Here is a 20050-nt window from a genome sequence, read left to right as displayed (position 1 = left end):
TATCATATTGACTGTGTGTGACATAGAACTCCCACACTGGGATAGCATCAAGAGAAACCAGGAATTGATTAGGAAAGCGTTAGATGTTCAATTAAAACAGCATGTGTCAGTATTCAATAACACCTGCTATTATCTGAGTCTGAGGGATATTATTGGACACGTGGGCTTCTTTTGATTTATGACTGTTGATGAGTTCTGAAATAGTGACCTAGTGCTGACCTGCCTTTTCTCATCTTCCAGGAATTGGCTAATCCAATAGTACACCCACATTTACAATTCTACCCACATGACACCAATGGTAAGAACATCAGAGCATTGTACCAAAGTGCAAAATGGCCTGAACACCTCCCCCGACAACACCGTGTGCAGATGGCTGCAGTAGGCAACCAACACTACTATATTTTTGAGCCCATCACTTTGATTGGATCACCAGATATTTACATTTTGGTGCCAATATTTTTCTACCAGAAGGTCACTGAGGTAGAAAATGATTTATACGCAAAGTGTATTAGGCCCAAATTCACTCATCCAGATGAAGAAGGAAAATTCCATTGCTACATACAGCCAGACATCGGGTATCATGACCAAGATTTACAGGAGATACCTGTCAGAATATTCAACAAGACTTACCAGGAGATCTTTCATATTGATGGAGAATTGTTGATGTCCAAGTGTGGCAATGTGATATGGGGTAAGCTGCCTTTCACATATCATATTGCTTCACATGGATGACATGTTCACTAATCACCTCATTTGAATCTGTATCTAATGACAGAACATGGAATGCCAACTTATTCCAAAACAATCCCAGTTCCCAATGAATGGAGAGATAGGGCTGACCACAGGGTCATCCGCCATGTTCCCATCACCCTATATTCGGATGACACCTCAGGTAACCAGTCCAAACGATGGAACAAGCATGTTTCATACTACTTCACATTAGGTGGCCTGCCTCCAGAAATGACCAATATGGAGTATAATTGTCATTTTGTTGCCACCTCTAATGTTGCATCAGCCTTGGAAATTGGGGAGCCAATTGTAGCAGAAATAAAGTAAGTCCAATATATGTTGAAATGTTGAAGGCTTTTCAGGAAGGACATCTGAATCTGAAATTATACCAAATGCACATAGCACATTGGCAAATGCAGGTGGCATTGTATATGACGCTGGTATGAAACAGGAGGTGATGTATATGATTGTCCCTCTGGCATTCCTGGCGGACTCACCAATGGCAGCTGAAATTACCAGCACAACCAATCCTGGCCAAGCAAATAATCCTTGCAGAATGTGCCATCTGAGTGTGCAATCCAAAAGCCAGAGGTGCACATTGGAATTTCTACGATCTTTCTTTGGCCTCCCAGAATTACCAGTTTTCAGACAGTGGCATGAAACTAGATCTTGATCTCATGATCTTTGGGAAACATATTATACAAATACCAAGAATGAATTCCAAACCAAAACTGCACAGTATGGGTTGAAAGACCAAATCAACCATAGATTGATTGAATTGCACACACAGAAGGTACATGAAAGGATAAGAATCAATGAACTTGCAACAAATGCACGACCACGAATATTCAATTCATACCTAGAACTTGCCTCCTTTGATGGTTGTAATGACACACCAGTGGAAATACTACATGTAGTCCTACTTGGTTGTGTGAAATACCTTTTGGAGGACTTCATGAAAAATTGGCTAAGCAAGAGGCACCTCAAAGAAGTGGAAGCCAGATTACAATCATTCAATACTGATGCACTCAATTTCCCACCTCTTCAGGCCACTTACATGATGGCTCACCATGCATCCTTCATTGGGAAAGATTTTCAAATAATATTGCAGGTGGCCTCATTTGTCTTTTTCCCATATATGACAGGATCTATGGTTCTCAATGTGCTACATAGCAAGTATGGTGTTTCAGACCACCATCCAAGATATGGAAGAGTATTTACAAGAACTGACAGCTGTTATTTGGCAGTTTATGTATCACATATCTAAAATGTCAGGCAGATGGTCAAATAAACCAAAGATTCACATGCTGCTACACCTCCCTCAATCAATCAGGCGATTTGGACCACCAATTCTGTTTGCCACAGAGAAATTTGAGATTTACAATGGCATAGTCCGCACTGCGTCTATTCATTCCAACAGACAAGCTCCCAGTCATGATCTGGCTCTCACATTCAGCAATTATCATGTAGAGAGGCTCTTATTCTCTGGTGCCTATATTTATGATTGTCAAACAGGAGAATACTTCCAAGCATCATCAGAAATTACAAACATATTTGCACAGAATGAACATATTCAACGCTCTTTTGGTTACAACTCAAAATCAGTGAACCCCATGATTTCATACCCCTACTTACACAATCCCAAAGTGAATCCATATGATGAAGAACAAATCCCATCCGCACTGAGGTTAAACTTCCCAAACAGTAGAATCAGGCAAGTTTCTTCAATCATACTTAATTCAAAGGAAACCATTTACAAGGGAATGTTTTATTTGGTGAGCAAAGATGCAAAACACTCATAAAATACTACCACTGATAACCAGTAATAACAATACTATCCATTTTATGTGGCTAATAGGAGCAAGGTTCCCAAAATAGCCATGTGATAGCGTGTGTTCAATCAGTTTGGGAGGTCACTCCAGGGAATCAATTCTATTTGCGTCGAGTGGAATGCACACGTGGGCAGATAAATCATCATACATGAATGTGGACACTGGCCAAAAGTTCCACATCAACCATTGTACCTGTCCCTGTAAGTCCCTCTTATATACAAAACACATGATGATACACTGAAAATAATCAAGAAGTTCAAGAGAAAGCTGATTCCTGACAATTACAAACAGATGGTCAAGTGTTGTCTCAATGTACAGCATAACTAATTTGATGGAGGCTGCAATATGTTTGAAGGCGCAGTGCCAGTCAACAAGCAACAGGAGGGAACATCTGTGTGTCATCACATCCAACACACAAACTATAACAGTCATCTGCTGAATTCCTTTGCACATCATGAGGGTCAGATCCACCGCCTTGAAATTAATCTTCTTTGCAACCACAATACATTCCCGAATCACTAATGATGAACGCATTGCATGAGGGACTCCAAAAGTGGCGCGGAGAAAATGAGCCTGATGATCTCAGTGATTAAAATGTCTTTGTTTATTTGAATGGATGTTCCTCTACTATGTAGCACAATTTATACCTTGTTGCTCCTGAATTTTTCACCCCATCCATTTCATAAAAGGGACCCCAACCATTTCATACAAAGGATGTAGCTGTTGTGGTAAGACTAATCCACTTACAAACACGTCAAAAATAGGGAAAAGTTAAGATAATAATATATTATAAAGTACAAATAAAACCAATATAGTACAAAATATACTACAACCAACATCTTACACATATTTCTCAATTATGTTATCACCCAGAAAACTAGTACTAGTCTATTTAATTACATAATCAAGTACATAGTAGAATCCTAGTTTCACATACAAATCACACCCATTACATATTACAAATCTATTCTAGGACTAAAAGGGACACTGCTGAAAGATTCCAATATCACATGTTAGAAAATCTACTCTTAGATCATGTTTTCAACCCAAAGAGGAACAAGCCAAGTGATCACAACTCAAAGTAGTATACTATTTCACAAATATCATGTACAGCTTCCCAATATAGATTAGTATTTCAACACTACAACTGTACAGCATCCCAAAGTAGTATTCTATTTCACACTGGTAAAATCCACTCTCAGACTAGATTATTTACTATATAAGGAGGCCTCTTCTGCCCCTTCTTTTTCCCTTTCTTCCGCATGCCAGCATAAATAGTAATATTAAGAAATTACTTCTGCTTCCATCACCCATCTAAATAGTAAGATCATAATAGTAATAATAATAATATAAATTGAAATCATAAATTGAGAACTTGATAACATAACAAATATAAATTGACCCTTCTAAAAGTCACTTACGTCAAACAATAACACCTCTCATCCCACGCACAGAGTCCTGGTTCTTAGGGTCTGCAGTAGAAATATTTAAGAATACTTCTTCTGATTTAGCCACACTAAATTCTTAGTGTTAATTTATTCCAGAGTTTATTATAGGAAGGCAGCCCTTCAAGCACCTTTTAGCCTAAACTTACCTAGTTTTTGCTATATTCCCTTCCAAGCTCAGATCACGCCCTGCGTAGAAGTTCCACACTGTTCACCACATACATTTCATTAATGGGTGTAGCATGTTTCACGTCAATCATTATTTATGAAGCTAGCTTGGGAATTTCTCTCCATCATTGTTGTGCAAGCAAGTCTGCATGCTTGTGTATAGCCCAATTGAACTTAGTTTTTTTGGTTGACTTCTTTATTTTTCTTCAGAGGTAATTTGGATAAGTATTCTTCAGAGGCAAATTGTATAAGCATGATATTCCCATCAGAGTAATTCACAAGAAAACAATAAATAAGACACAGAGATTGCATCAGCTTGCAGGAGATTGTAGATCAAACCAAGAGAGAGCAGGATTGGTAATAGAGGCAAGCACAATAGAATAAATCAGCAGAAATAAATCCATCATAAACACACAAGGGGGGCATGAGCTTATGGGACAAAACAAGAATTGCAGGGGGTGGGTCACAGGGGTAACAGGACATTTTAAACAAACAAATGAGCAGTGGGGGTGGTGGCGGTGCGGGAGGGAACACGTCAGGTCTGGTTGAGTCGTTTCATGGCCTCGGGGACGCCGTCTGTGAGCAAAACCGCAGGCCCATAGCGGATCCCGAGGTCGCAGAGGGTCTTGAAGATAGACCAGTGGTAGAGCAAATGATTCTTGATCGCAGCTCGAGTCACCTTGTCCCCGGCCTTGATGTGGCACAATTCGAGATTCTGGTCCATTGAAAGGTCACGTGGTGAGGTTGGAGGGGTTGGGGTCGCAGGTTTGGGTTGACTGTTGGTCTTCACTTGCTTTGGTGTTGGGGGAAATTGAGTCAAATGAGCCGACAAACCGGACAAAGCTAGTTGATTGACCCGTGACGACCGCTCCTCCTTTGGCGAGTGGGCGTTGTTGTCTTGATTGTTGTTGTCACCAAAGTCGCCGGAGAAGAACTGGTTTGTCTGTTTGACAAATGTCTCCAAGAAAGACTTGCGTTTTGCAGCTTGCCGGGGGGGGGGGGGGGGGGGTTGGGGCCGTCTTCTTGCGACACCACATCCTCTTGTTGGGGGCCAATAGGCTGCAACCCGTCGCAGGACTCCTCGCGAGCCTATCGGGTCAAATTGAGTGGTCAATGTGTGTTCTTGTCAGCAAGGAGGGAAGAAAAAACTACCCGCTTACCGTTGGGTGGGTGCCCTCCTTCTGAGACAACATCGGTGGCTTTGTTGGCGGAGGGGAGCTGGTGGGGGATGTCAAGGAGACTGTCCAGGTGAGCGATGCCCTTTGCCATGCATGTTGGCACCACTTGCCTCCATCAAACGGGTTGACATTCAAAGGTCCTCCAGAGGAAAAATCGGAGGGGAGGGCTCCGCCTCCAAAGATCCATCAAAGTCAGAGGCATTTGAAGGTCCTCCAGAGGTCCTCCAAAGAATATTGGGAGGGGAGGGCTCTGCCTCCAAAGATCCATTGAAGTCAGCGGCATTTGAAGGTCCTCCGGAGAATATTGGGAGGGGAGGGTCCTTCCTCCCAATGGACTTCGGAGTAGAGTGAGATGTTGGAAAATAAGGTTTTATCCAGTCCAACCCGGTGGTCGGACAGATATTTCTGTCACCTTTGAATGTCATTCAAAGTTTTTGCCCCACCTTTGGAAAATCTTTGGATTTTCTTCAAAGATCATCCAAAGGACCGCGGCTTTGGAGGTTCTCCAAGTGAAAACCCTCACTTCAAAGGTTTTTTGGCGAAAAACCTTAATGTGCGTCCGCCATGTAGAGACTGTAAAATGAAGATGTGTCTGGTGAGAGTCAAACTCACAACCTCAGCTATGCTGAGACACATACTAGAGTGCTGCCTTTACCAACTAGCACAGCGGGCAATTGGATGTCGCACGCAGCCCGCAGCAACACCCAAGCCAAGGGCCCTTTACGCGGGTGTCACTGCGGGCTGCGTGCGACACCCAATTGCCCGCTGTGTAGGCTACAGACACTTGTGGCTGCCAGCTGGGTGGTGGGTTGGTAGTGCTCATGGGTCAATCCAACAGCCCTCCATACTGTGGTGATACATCATGCTAGCAGACTAACAGACAACTCAACACACCCCCTTGCTACATGATGGGAAGTGGGGATTGACCCCAAGAGAGAGTGGGAATGAGACCCAGGAAAGATGATCAGCGTAGGGATTGAATCCGTGATATAGATGTAGGCTTATAGGGGTTTGTGTGGTCTTACAAGTAAGAATTCACAAATTCATCAAGTCTCTATTGTAAGCAAGCTGCGCTCAGGTAGCTCTGGGCTCATAACCTGTAGAGACTGTAAAATGAAGATGTGTCTGGTGAGAGTCAAACTCACAACCTCAGCTATGCTGAGACACATACTAGAGTGCTGCATTTACCAACTAGGCTACAGACGCTTGTGGCTGCCAGCTGGGTGGTTGGTTGGTAGTGCTCATGGGTCAATCCAACAGCCCTCCATACTGTGGTGATACGTCATGGTAGCAGACTAACAGACAACTCAACAGGGTTAAGTTGACAATTTTGGGGAACTGAACCCAGCCGTCAATCACATTGCTTTGGGCTAAACCCAGGTCAACAAACCTCAGGGTGGATTTCAGGTTGAGGCTGGCTAAATTTAGCTAGCCTAAACCTGAAATTTAGCCTCAGGCTACGGCATTTCTGACATCAGTTAGCCTCAATTTGACCCAACAAATGTGTCTGCCCACTCAAAATAGCCTTGGTCAGCTAACCTGCCCACAAACCCAGTCTCACTTGACCTGGTGTGGAACTACTCTGAGGGAAGAATAGAGCTTGAGAGGGATTTGGTGCTTGAAGGGCTGCCTCTCAGGGGAACAAGAAAAATAATATAAGAGTATGGACTCTTAAGGAAAGGTGTGGCTATGGAGATCCTTGAGGTATGTCTAAGGGTTTACTTTCTACTAATCTAATAGCAAGGTAAAGGTAATGTAAAATCTGTCCAACCTGATATATTTGGCATAGACTTATCAAGCTTTTCCACTCTGATTTAATGGCATAAGCTAGGCTAGTGAATGGTGACCAGTTATCTGAATTTCTGGGGCAGGATCTGATAGGGAACAAAAGGTAAGGCCAAAGAGGGCAGACTATATACAAAATATTATGCACTGCAAAAAAAACTGTGTCAACTGTGAGCAATTGACATGCGGCAACTCTGAGGAAGCTTGTGGTGTTACACCAGCCTTACTCAAGGTTTGACTCAACCCAAGCTTCAATGCACAGTCACTGTGCACCTTGCACAGTGACTGTGCCAACAAAGGCACTTCTGCATTCATGTGGAGTTACAATGGCAGCTTGGCTTGAGTATCCTGCATGTCAACTGCAAGCAGTTGACCAAGTTATTTTTGCAGTGATGGGGCTGAGTTGTGGTTGGAAGAAAAGATGAAACAGTGAAAATTCTCAATCAAGGGGCTGAGGCTGAAAATGCTATGGGGATGGAAAGTTCTGGAATGAGGCTGGAATGTGGAGAGACAATGAAACATCAGAAGAAAGGTATTACATGTCATATGAGTGGCTGCAAAGGCACTGCAAGAAAAATTCTAGAAACTGCTTGCAGTTGAGATGCAAGAGCTCAAGGCAAGCTATGCCTCATGCATGAATCAAGCACTGGTTGATTCCATGCACATTGCCTAATTTATGCAAGAGTGAGTCTAAGGTACAAAAAACTGAGTACAGGAGTTGATACCTGTGCAAATTCCCCTTTCATGTAAAAATTCCCCTTTCATTTGCACATACCCCTCTCATGTGCACATATCCCTTTTGTATGCATTCACCTTTCATAATGTGTACATAGCCCTTTATGTGCACATACCCCTTTCATGTGTGTATATCCCTTTCATGTGCATGTATCCCTTTCACAATGTGTACATACCCCTTTCATCATGTGTTCATGACCCATTCATGTTTACATGTCCCCTTTGAGTTTTTTACATCCCTTTCAATACCCCTTTCATCATTCAGGTTTACATACCCCTTTGATGTTTACATATCCCTTTCATGTGCAAATACCTCTTACTGCACGTACCCCTTTCATGCATGAATACCTCTTTCATGCATACATACCCCTTTCATCATGTGTACATATCCCTTTTATGTGTTTATACACCTTCTCACATTCCCCTTTCATGCGTACATATTTCTTTCATCTGTACATATCCCTTTCATGTGTACATACCCTATTTATGTTATTCTGGCTGAATTCAATGGCACATGGAGTGTTTAATAAAAGAAAATAAAAGGGTGCTCAGGGGGATGCTTTTGCCTCAGCCTACTGCATGAGCACTACAGCATGTTCAACATTGAAATGCTGAACAAGGTACACAGTGAAGGTGTGCCAGCACAGAATTTGGGTGCTTGACTCCAGCTTGAGCCAATCTTTGATTGAAGCTTGCTGCATCTCAACTGCAAGCAGTTTCTGGAGTTTTTCTTGCAGTGAAGGGAAGGGCTGAAACCAAAGGAGACAAGTGGTAACCAGGATGGGATCTCTATGGTTATTACATGTGTGGCTAATGCCAAGATGGGGTTGTTATGCTGGATTGGGAAGAGAGAAAAAGATGATGAATATCCAGGGTCTTTCCTAATAGTCTGGCTCTGTCTGATGGGTGACTTTTCTCCCACTTGTGCCTAGCTGGGTGCTTGAGGATTATTGAGTTGGTGTAGGTGGGTATCCAGAAGGTGGGGAAAAAGGGTGAAGAGAGAATGGGGTGCCTGTTGATAGGTATGAGTTGTCCTGGCCTTGATCCTTGAGGGAGGTGGGTGCTTGAGTATTCCAGAGAGGGTTATATTGAGGGGAAAAGACTTTGATTTTGGTGCCACATTCAGGATTGGCTTACCACACTGGGAATTAAGTAAAAAAATTGAATGCTCTTATAAATTAACAGGGCCTTACTAAAAATATGTGGTTTTCTGGGGCCCCCAGAATGTGCAGTGCAGCCTGTTTCCCACATTTACACACCATTTTTTATATAATTTTTCCCGGCTTAGTTCCAAGCTTTTTTTGATTTTTTTTCCCTACACTTTGAAGAGTTTAGAATTTAACTAGATGACAAGGTGTCTTTGCTGCTGCATGGGGAAGGGGGCAGTAGGCCATCCCCAACTGTCTCTCTCCTCTCCCCAGTTCAAATCAAATTTATATGCACTGGCCAGCTCCCCACATTGAAGAGAGAATGTGCCTGGGTGAAAGGGTGTGGGGCAGGAAAAGGTAAGATTCTGACAACACCTATCACTGAATACAGATGATGAAGGAAGACCTTTGAAGATAAGACAGGACTGGTTAGGGCCAAAGAAAGACCTGGGAAAGACATTTCCTAGAATACAAGATCAATTTTATTACTAGCCAATTAGAAGAATCAATAGTCTCTTCTGCTTTACAATTGAGGAGAATATGAAAATGAGGAACTCAAGAGGAACAATGGTGGAAGGAAGAATCATGAGAGAGAGAAAAGAAAAAGGTTTGCCTAGCTCAGTAGAAGTATGAGCTACAAAGGAGCCAGGGGCCCTAGGACTAAGCACTACAGTCAAGTTGATTATCTAATCCTCCATGATTGGTTTGCACACGTGGGGCCTCCCAAAGACTGTGGCAAGCCCTCACATTCATTGCCAAACTTGGTAGTATGTACACCACCACTTGAATTTGGGCTCAGGTTGACGATGGCCCAACGTCGCCCAACGTCGCGGTTGGTGAAAGGTTGGGCTGGGTGGGTGCCAACCTGCCTGCCCAGAGTTTGACCGCGGGATTGAATTGTGTTGAAGATTGGTTGGGCCCCCCTTGACCCGACCCATTCAGCACCGCGGGCGGTCGGATGGGTCGGCTGTGTCTAACCCAGCCAACCCATGCCGGCTCTGATCAGCGTGCCCACGGGAGAAGCTGGTTGGACATGACAAGAGCCCAACCAGCATTACTCAGCGGGTGGGCCAACCCAATCATGGCTGGCGCTGAGCAGCGCACCAACGTTGTACTCTGGTTGAGCCCGTGTTAGGCCAACCAAGAAATGATTTTTTTTGTCAAACCAACTGCTCCTTGGTGGGCTTAGAGCTTCCCCAACTCCATCAGTTCCTGTTTGGATTTCGGCAGTGGCAATGCTTAGTTTGTACTCTGTTTCGGTCGCGGCGCCGAGGCGACTGTTCCTTGTTTAGAGTAAGGGGTCCCGCCGGTTGGATCCTGGTTGGAACGTGGGAATCTCAATCTTTTATGCAGTCTTATTAGTCGCGGAACCAAAGCAACTGCTTTCACTTAGGGGTTTCTGTCTCAGTGAGGCAACCGACTCATCTCTCATCTGGGAAATGTGAGTCTCTGGGGTTTTTACTCCTGTTGGTCACAACGCCGGAGCGACCGTTCCTTGGTGGGGATGGCATTTCCAAGTGATGGTGTTGTAGCAACCACTCCTTGTCCAATTTGGGCACTGAGGGGGGTTGAATTTCTATGTAATCTGTTGGGTCACAGCGCTCATGCAGCTGTTCATGGTTGAGTCACAATGGTTTTTTCCGGGTCTTTGAGAAGACGGTGAGATCAAGGAAAGATTTTTTTTTGTGCAGAAAGGAGTTCCAAAAAGGGTTAAGAGGAAGTGAGGACGGAAAGGATGGGGGTTTGAAAGTAGCTTGGTTTGGTGATTGTTGAGAGCCGCATGGTCAGTGAGGAAGGCCGGATGATTGCTCTTGTTGTCAAGGTTTTATTTGTGCTCTGCTTTAGTCACGGCGCCAAGACAAACTTTGCTTTTCAAGACTTAGGGGCTTAGGCTGTTGGATCCGGTTGGATCTCAGCAATGGGTTGGTCTGAACTCTTGCTCTTTTTTGGTCAAGGCGCCAAAGCAACTGATCCTTGAATGAGACTACAAGGTTTGGGTCATTGGATCCTGCTTGGATCTCAACATTGGGATGATGCAAAATTGTATTCCGTTGGGTCGCGGCGCTGTAGCAACCGTTCCTTGGCAAGACTCATGAGAGTTTTTGGCAAAATTTGTGCTTTGTTGGGTCGCGGCGCCAAAGCAACCACTCCTTGGCAAGACACAGAGAAGAAAAAAGTGTTCCTGGGGCCTGTGACGATGCGCCAATTGGCTTTGCATCTTGGTCTGGCTCTTGGGAGGGGTTGAGGATGTTTAAGCTATTTGGCTACCCTCACCCTCCCCTTGGGCGGTTTGTTGGGATTCAGCTTTCAAGTTTTTGGATGTGGCTTGTAGACTCAAGGACAACATGGATACGGTGGTGTGGGGGGATTGTCAATGATTGGGTACTGAGTGGATGCACTGGAGCTGTGGTTTGTCAATGGATCTATTCAGGGTTGTGAGACCATCCTCACCGGGCGCTAAGTTAGCCCGGATTAGGGCACTTAGTTCGACCCCGCACCCGCATCGGCTTGGATCAACCGGGGATCAACTTAGCCCGGAGCTCTGTTTGGAGCTAGTGGGGTCTAAATGTAGACCCCACTAATCCTGGGACTAATCCCAAAATGAATATGCATCATGCTTGTTAGCATGAACTTTATGTGTTTAGGTGCCAAACACATAACATATAGGCACCTAAACACATAACCTCCAACAGCCTTGGACCCGCTAATCCCCACCCATGCGGATGGCCAATTGGATTATCCTATTCCAATTGTAATCCAAACTAGTTAGCCCAGGCTAATCTAGCCACGGATGCGGATGCTCTGAATGGGATAGACCGTGGATTTGGATTTGAGAAAATAAAGACGCCTAGCAGGGATGAGGGAGACCGAGGGGGATTTCCAGAAGTATTGCCGGAGAGGGCGGCAAAGGGGAGGGAAACCGAGTAGGGTGGAAAGGTTAAGGCAAGGCGGGCAGAAGTGCGTTTGTCTTATGCCTTGTGGGGGGAATCCAGGAGGTACCGGCTTGGTGCTTCCTTGCCGCCCTGTATGCAAACTCCTCCGAGTTCTGAGGCACGTGGTCTCTCCTGTAGCCTCCCACGTGTGTCTGGAGGCTTGCGCGTACAGGTCAAGGCTAGGCGGTCCCCATGGACTCAACCCACCTCCCACTATGTTCCCGGTAAGATAACAGGAAACAAAGGGGCCATTGTAGCCTGGTTGTGGTAGCACCAGAGCAGGAAAAAAGTGACAGTCATTGTTTCTTGATGTCACCTGATGTCCGGTGACAATTTATTTTTCCTGGTCTAGTAAACCAGGAAAGGCAGAGGTTTCCTCATACCTCCCTTTCCTCACTCAGCAAAAAGTTCTCAGGAACACTTTTGAGCTTTACATTGCAACACATGATTTGTTCCTAAATTCCTCACCATATCAAGAGGGAGTGTCAATCTATCCACCCCTGTAACCAATCTCCTGACTCCTGGTCTGTCAAAAAAAATGTGGAGCCAAAAACTTCAGCCCACTGTACAAAAATATACGTTAAAAAGTTGAAATCATAAAAACATGACACTTATAAATGGAGCAAATTTGTAATGCACCACCCAAAATCTGCCCCTGTTGCCACTAAATTTTGAATAGGGGGGTTCACAATTGAAATTTATAAAACTTTAGCACCCATTTTAACCTGTTTATCAACATATTTTTAAAAAGTTGATCAATTGCAATGATTGATCAGTCACACCTTTTTCAGGACATCTTGCCAAAATTTTAAAATTATGTTCATAAAGGCCTTAAAACAACCTCCAAAGTTTTATAAAATTCAATTGTGAACCCCCCTAATACCTCCAGGCCCCTGGGGGTTGCACATCACAAATTCACCCATTGATGTCATATATTATAACGGTACATCCAAACAGGGCCCAGGTGATAATTTTTCATGTACCATTTGAGAAGTCTTGCTATTTATTGTCTTTTGAAATAAGCTTGGTCTCAAAAACGCAAAAAAGTGAATTTCTAAATGAAATTTCATCTTAGCTTATGGCTTTGAAAAAACCATGATGTAATCACCAATCATATGATAATGATGACATCATATCATCAGTGATCATAACTTGCTCCAAACTCCGCCAGACCAAGCTCCGCTCCAAACCCCGCCAGCCCAAGCTCCATCAAGCATTGCCTTTATTCTAAACCCTACAGCATGTCACAATTGGGGATTGACCTCTTCACAAGGGACCATCCTCCACAGTCAATGGGATACCTTTCAAATTCCAAGTACGCTCACATCCATGGCAATGGCTTAGATGGGGAACCAGCAGCTCACGTCAACGTGAGTATTTTCCTTTCAAGGTTGGTTTGGTTCAAAGTTAAGTTGAACTTAAACCTTTTTGCTTCTGATAGCTGCAGACAGTGCATTGCAGCACATCCTTTAAGCTCTACTGCCCAAAGCAGGGCAGCAAAACAGGGTCAAACCTTGTTAAATCCAAGAAGGTTTTTGCTATTGCCTTTGAGATAGGATAATTAAGCCTTGGAGCCTTTCGAAACCTTGTTGCTGTCGAGGCCGGGAAGGTTGTGGACGGTGCCGATAGACTCATGAATAACACGATAGCCTCAGGATCTCCGCCTCTTTCCTGGCAGGTCTCCTTGGCTTTCAAGTCAACCCCCGAATTCCACAAAAAGCTGAACTACACCGTTAACAATGAAGCAACCTATGCTCATTGGATCCAAACCATGAAGGATCTCAATGCGGATCACATTCAGGCCGGCCTCCATGTTGATATGGTGGATCTGGTGGCCATAGCAAAACAAGCTAGGATCGCCGTTGATATCAAAACCCATGTTTTGACTCAGATGGCGGCTCAGAACGCGGCTGTTGGCTCATCTTCATCAGCGGCTTCCAATCCGGTTTCAGCCAGTGATTTCAAAGGAATTGACGTGATCATGAACCAGATTTACGCCAAGCATCCCCCCAACGTCAAGTATCTGGCGAAATGGCCAGTGTTCATCAATCCAACTGACCCCTCCCAATACATACCTTTGACCACGTAGAATGCCCAACTTTGGGTGCATGACATAGCGAGGTTTTTTTTTGTCGTCTTGCCTGATTCTGATGACTGACTTGCCTGACTACTTGCCTGACTGTAGTTAAAAGAGGTCAAAGGGGTCAACTACCATTCTCCCCCGTCAGCGCTTCATTTTGAAAAGCTCTCGGCCTACAAGAAGAGGAAGCTCTCTCAATTCATCGAGGAAGCCCGCCCGCAACCAAATCTACCTTCTTCCCCAGCTGAAGCCTTGGACGCCTCCTCAGTAGTTGCGCCTGATGAGGCCCTTATGTCCCAGTACATTGACTTCATCAAAATCAAGCCTAGTAAGAAAGCCAACGTCCTCAGCATTCTCAAGGAAAAAGACATTACCCATCCAAAGATGTTCCAATCCGCAAACATTACCCGAGAGGATATGGTTGGTTGGGGCTTGTCTCCTGGAATTATTTCCCAATTGCGAGACAACACCAAGAAATTTGACAGGCGCGCTCAATAGCTGTATTCATCTTGTTATCATCCTTCTTTTTTCACGGTCTCTTTTCCCTGTTGGATCTTGTTCTTTTTTCTCGGTCTTTATCTTCTCCCACCTGTAGATCTGGACATGTATCCTTGTATTGTGAATTAAATGAACATGTACGTTTGTATTTCTTTTTTCTTGGTCTTCCCTTTATCTTTTCCCTCTTAGAACACCTTATCTTCTCCCACCCGTAGACCTGGACATGAATCCTTGTATTGTGAATCAAATGAACATGTACGCTTGTATTGCCAATTTACAAAGTGACAGGAGAAGACACATAGAACTCAGACAGGTTAAGTAGACTCGGAGAAGACGTGTAGAGACTCGGACAGGTTAAAGACACATAGAGACTCGGACAGGTTAAGTAGACATGGATAAGACATGTAGAGACTTGGACAGGTTAAGCAGACTCGGACAGGTTAAGCAGACTCGGGCAGGTTAAGTGACAGGATAAGACATATAGAGACAAGACTTGGACAGGTTAAGACGTATAGAGACAAGACTCGGACAGGTTAAGACGTATAGAGAAGACTTGGATTGGCTATTGGCTAAGAGAGGACTTGGACTTGCGGTTGAAGTTCATTGGTTTGGAACGAAGTAGCCACAATGGCGGTAGACTTTAAAGCACAGCTCCTCCGTCACGATTTTGGCGGCTGCTTGTCGTATTTCCCATTCTGGGTTGTTTGTTCTGTTCAGAATTTGGCTAGCCCTTAAGTCTTGCTTGATTGAAGCAAAACAGAGTTCGATGGGGTTCAACTCTGGGCAGTAGGGTGGCAGGAAAAGGACTTGGATCCCAGCCGCGTTGCAAATTTCTCTGACACAGTCGCCTCGGTGGATCGCAGCATTGTCACACACCAGGACTGAGTTCACATTGGGGTACCTGTTCATTTGGGGGAGCTAGAAAAGAAGAGGTTGTCAGCTTGAAAAGGAGACGGATGAGTTGTGAGGAATATGATTTGGACTCGCCAAATTGAATTCTAAGAAGTGCTCAAACTTTTGACCAGTAAAAGTGTCAAACATGGTGGTGAGGGCCAACAATCCATCAATCGAGATGGCTGGGAGTAAACTGAGTCGATCTGGGTTCTGGTTGACAAGATACTTTGCCAAGGGGGTTCCTTTTTCCGACCTCGCATAAGTTTGGAGGAGGTCCTTGTCAGCAAAGGAGCATTCATCTGAACACAAACAAATACAACAACAACATTAAACTAATCAGCTGATAGCGTTGACCAAGGGGATATAGGGATAGAGGACTGACCAGTGAATACTAAGAAATCAGCAGGGAAGAACTCCATGCGCTCAACGTACACATACTTTGAAACAAGGGACTTGCGGATGTTCTTTGTGTCCGGCTTCTTTAAGGCAATTGACAGCTTTTCGACAAGAGCCCTGTGAACGCCTGAGGTGCTGAGGAAAACACCGGAGTTTTTGTACAACTTCTCTTGTATTTCGTCCAGGAAGAGGCCAGGTTCAGAACGGATGAGCTCAATCATGAAGGCGCACTCGTCTCGGTGAGTCTCGCAGGGCAACCACATCTCTCGTAGTCAATCAGATCCTTGATGACACATTGAGTTTCTTCAAAGAGGCATTTCCATCGGCGGAACGACTGGGGTGAGAACTGAATACCAAGTAATTGCTGGATTGACTGGATAGAGAGGCCTTGCTGGGACATTTGGATTATGGCAATTTTTGTTTTGGGGGGGGGGGGTGAGTGCGGTAGGCCATTGAGGGTAGTGTTGGTAGAACCAAGAGGGTTGGCGAGGTTAGTGTTGATGGGAAAGGGGATGGAGTTGCTGTCGGTGAGGGTTGGCTGGAGGATATTCCAACTGCCTGGATTGGATGTGATGATATGACTGCTGTGTTGGGCAGAAACACTGGGATTAAACCTGTGATATGCTTACTAAGCACATACCTCAGAAATCCGAAAATATGAAAGACCAAGCTTATTTCAAAAGACAATATTGGTTTTTTTGGGTGTTACATTTTTTTTCAGCTTAAAATTTTATGATTTGATGGTGTTTATGTAAATAGCATTTACTCCGTGGGAATGCGGGGCTGTGACGGGAGTCGGGACCGGATTGTGACCAATGAGGGAGCTTCCAGATCTCGAAAGGGGGTACATAGAATTACAGCTGGGTGTGAAACACCAAGAGGGGCTCGACGGCGGTCCCTTGATTTTCAGTGTGAGCCTGTGAGCACAGTGAGACCATCGAGGAACAGTCAACCCTGACGAGAACACCCGGAGAAACAGGACGAACAAGACCGAGCAGAGGCAGGATGGCCCCACAGGATAAGGACAAACCAGCGAACGAACGAACTGGACTCCTCCGGCACCCTCTACCACAGATATTAAAGCACCATAGTACCCCAGCAGGACAACCACTCACTCAGGGTCAAACCACACAACCAACGCTCATATCCCATTCCAACCACCATCTCACAAACGCTTATCATCTAGCTGGTCTAGGTGAATACATTCTCTTGCTTCAAAAAAAAATAAAAGCACAAAATTTTAACCCAGCTCATGGCTTTTGATTCATCCCACTTCAGTTAATGATCAGGGTGGGGAGTATGAAAAGTATAGGAAGTCTTCAGAGGAACTGAAACAACTGGTCCGGTGTTTTATCTTCATTTTCCCAATCTTTCATGAACACTCCAGAAATTCCTTGAACTCTAGATTGACATTTGGGATTCCACTTTTTTGAAAAATTTCACAGTCCAGTAAGGCACGACAATTTTACGAGCGTCAGAACGAGATCCTAGACTATTTCCAGGAGATAGATTCTGTCCTAGACAGTTCGCGTCGACGGTCAAGCGCCGGAGTAACTCCAGAGCGCAGGAGAAGTGAGGGCTTAATCGAACCCGACCTGGAATCCGATTCTCTGCTAGACCATGACCAACGTCCCGGTGAACCAGTAGAATGTGCACGTAAATTGGATCGCGAACGTAAAGAGAGTCTTAGCGTCAGACGGACAATTAGTATCAACTTTTTCGTAAGCCGAATTGGCTAGGATCTTTGGAGAGTCGCGACCATCATCCCCCGGTTGACTTCCTGGCCTACTCAACTACGTTACGTAGATCAATTTCCTACTGCTGGCTGGAAAAATCTTGGTAGCTTTGCTGTCAAACTCAATATCGCTAATTGCCTCGTTGGTCGATAGCGCCATGGACTTCCTGTCAACTGCTATCATCTGGTGGACAAGTTGAGTAGATGACGCGACATTAATTGTTGCAAGGATAAGCAAAACATATTTACACATATTCTGATACCATTTACATGACCTTTACAGATCGGAAAATTGATAGCAAAAGTTGGCAATCAATTTGGCAGTACCCTGCGGGGAAAAGGTGCAGTAGTTTTTATGATCTACGTTTCATGACATCCGACTGTGAAGCTTTTCAAGCTTATCAACTGAACCTCATCACGACCTGTAACCCAATATCCTTAATCATGATTTTGAACGGTCTTTTTTAGACGGATGGAGCCGATGGGTGTAGTAGTGTTTTCGGTGTTTATGATCTCATCATTTGTTCAAGTCTTAGTGGAGTCGGTCGAGCGACTATTTGCCGGGTCAAAAGCCGCCATCAGTATTCCATTCACATCGATGATCGTCATGTGGGTTACCATCCTCGTCAAGGGGGTCGTATGGCTCTGGTGTCGCAGAAAGAAAAACACTAGTGTTAAAGCTTTGGCTCAGGACGCCGAAAACGATTGGTCAGTTCTCAGCTCTATCTCCTGCAAATCGTTTTCCCCTTCTGTTTTGCCTCACTCATCTCAAGTCGGTGTGCTCTTCCCACATCTTTCCAGTATTTTGAACATATTTTCACTCTTGTTCCCTTATATTGGTCTCAAATTTAACCTCCCCTGGTTAGATGCGGTCGGAGGATTAATTCTATCACTGTATAGTAAACCGATTCCTTTGCTCTCCCTCGTCCCAACGGTAGACCTCTGATCTAGCCATTCATCACAAGAAGAAAAAACTGATTGGGAAAGTACGTTTTATGTAGTCATTACCGAATGGACGGGGACGCTGTTTGATAACGTCAGGAATCTCACCGGCCGTCGAGCCGATCCAATCCAACACCAACGAGTAGCATACTTAGTCACTCGGTTCTCGCCATTGATCCAGGCAGTCCAGCACTGTCATGTGTATCAAGCTGGTGATGATTTGATTGTTGAGACGTCAGCTGGTGTTTTTGTCACCTTTCTTTTAAACTTGGATTTACCTTGGCTGAATCTTTTCTACTCGCCCGGATACACATTTTAGAGATGTGATTCTCTCGCCCGAAACCCCATTGGTAAGCGCATCAGACACGCCCAAATTTTTCTCCCGTTTTATCACTTTGACTGAACCTTTCCCACTCGTGCGCTGTCTCTACAGCCTGTTGCTCACGATGTCGGTGAATCGGTACAGTATGCCCTAGAATCACTAGACGGGATTTCTCGCGCTTGTAAGTTGAATATGCCTTTCCTTTTTTTTCGTCGATTGCTGAAACACTTGTCGTTTGAAAAGATTGTCACGTGGACTTCAGTAGTAATCCGATGTCTGGTCATTTCCAACGATAAACTCAAGCTTCTCGGCACAAATTTCGTTGATACGATGTTCTCGATTTTTCTCTTCAAAAAGCAAAGTTTTTCCTCTCGCATGTGTCAATTTCATCATCTCCATCATCACGTGCATTGTCTTCTTCCTACTAGACTTGATTGTTTTCTTTAATTTTAGTCAACCCATCATCATCAGTCAAAAGTATCATAACTTGTCCATTACCTGTTGATCCGCCGATTGGTTGATATTTCTGATCGTCTTGCTATAATACTCGATCTTTACAAATAATTCATACATTGAAAAAATATCAATTTGTACTATGTTTTACCTCTTCTAAACAGCATGGAATGCCCATTATCGTCTCTGTACTTTTTTCATAGTGTCGCTTCTGTTGTTACATGTCTTTGTCGTTGTTCATCTTTATTCCGGAATCTTATCTCACCACGTTCCTGCTGCTGGAATTGCGAGACTTTTCATCTCCTTTTCGAACCACAATTTTTTCGCCGTTTTGATACCCTTTCTGATCAAAAACAAGAACTAGTTTCAAACTCACCGACAATCTACTTTATGCGAGAGATTGGATTTATTGCCCGCAACGCAATCGTCACTCACAGGCATTATGCATATCCTTTTTCTCACCTTTTGATTCATTCAAATTATCCATCATATTGTCAGTATTGATACTGGTCAATCCTTTTCAACCAAGAAGACTCAAACACCCATGTCACGCATTGAGGCTCAAGGTAAGAGTCAATAGGATGATCAATGACAAATAGATAATTTCGCAAGCAGAGACAACAAGAATCGAACCAAGTGGCTATACATTGTTCTTTTTTTCTCATTCGGAGCAACCTTTAGAGATAAATATATACATTGACGGAGGTAAAAAAAAAAGCGTGCGAGTGGTTGGCTGACCCGGAGCGATATGTTGGCGGGAGCAAGCTCTGAGTAACG

At 44.3% G+C, this 20050-nt stretch overlaps 1 protein-coding gene across 1 annotated transcript; it reads left to right on the top strand.

Moving 5' to 3' along the window:
- Window positions 1–16826: 16826 nt before the first annotated feature.
- PtA15_15A474 (uncharacterized protein) lies at window positions 16827–19116 on the top strand (the record flags this gene model as incomplete). The annotated part of the gene is made up of 11 exons (XM_053163682.1): window positions 16827–17016; window positions 17100–17161; window positions 17267–17542; window positions 17628–17751; window positions 17840–17897; window positions 18025–18264; window positions 18358–18455; window positions 18558–18732; window positions 18818–18848; window positions 18932–19001; window positions 19064–19116. 11 exons carry the CDS (start codon window positions 16827–16829, stop codon window positions 19114–19116), a joined length of 1377 nt encoding a protein of 458 aa, XP_053027633.1.
- Between the last annotated feature and the right edge of the window lie 934 nt (window positions 19117–20050).

This window comes from Puccinia triticina, chromosome 15A (genome assembly GCF_026914185.1).
Source record: "Puccinia triticina chromosome 15A, complete sequence".
NCBI lineage: Eukaryota > Fungi > Basidiomycota > Pucciniomycetes > Pucciniales > Pucciniaceae > Puccinia > Puccinia triticina.
Note: the sequence above shows the minus strand (reverse complement) of the source record. Positions and strands in the feature narration are given on the sequence as shown.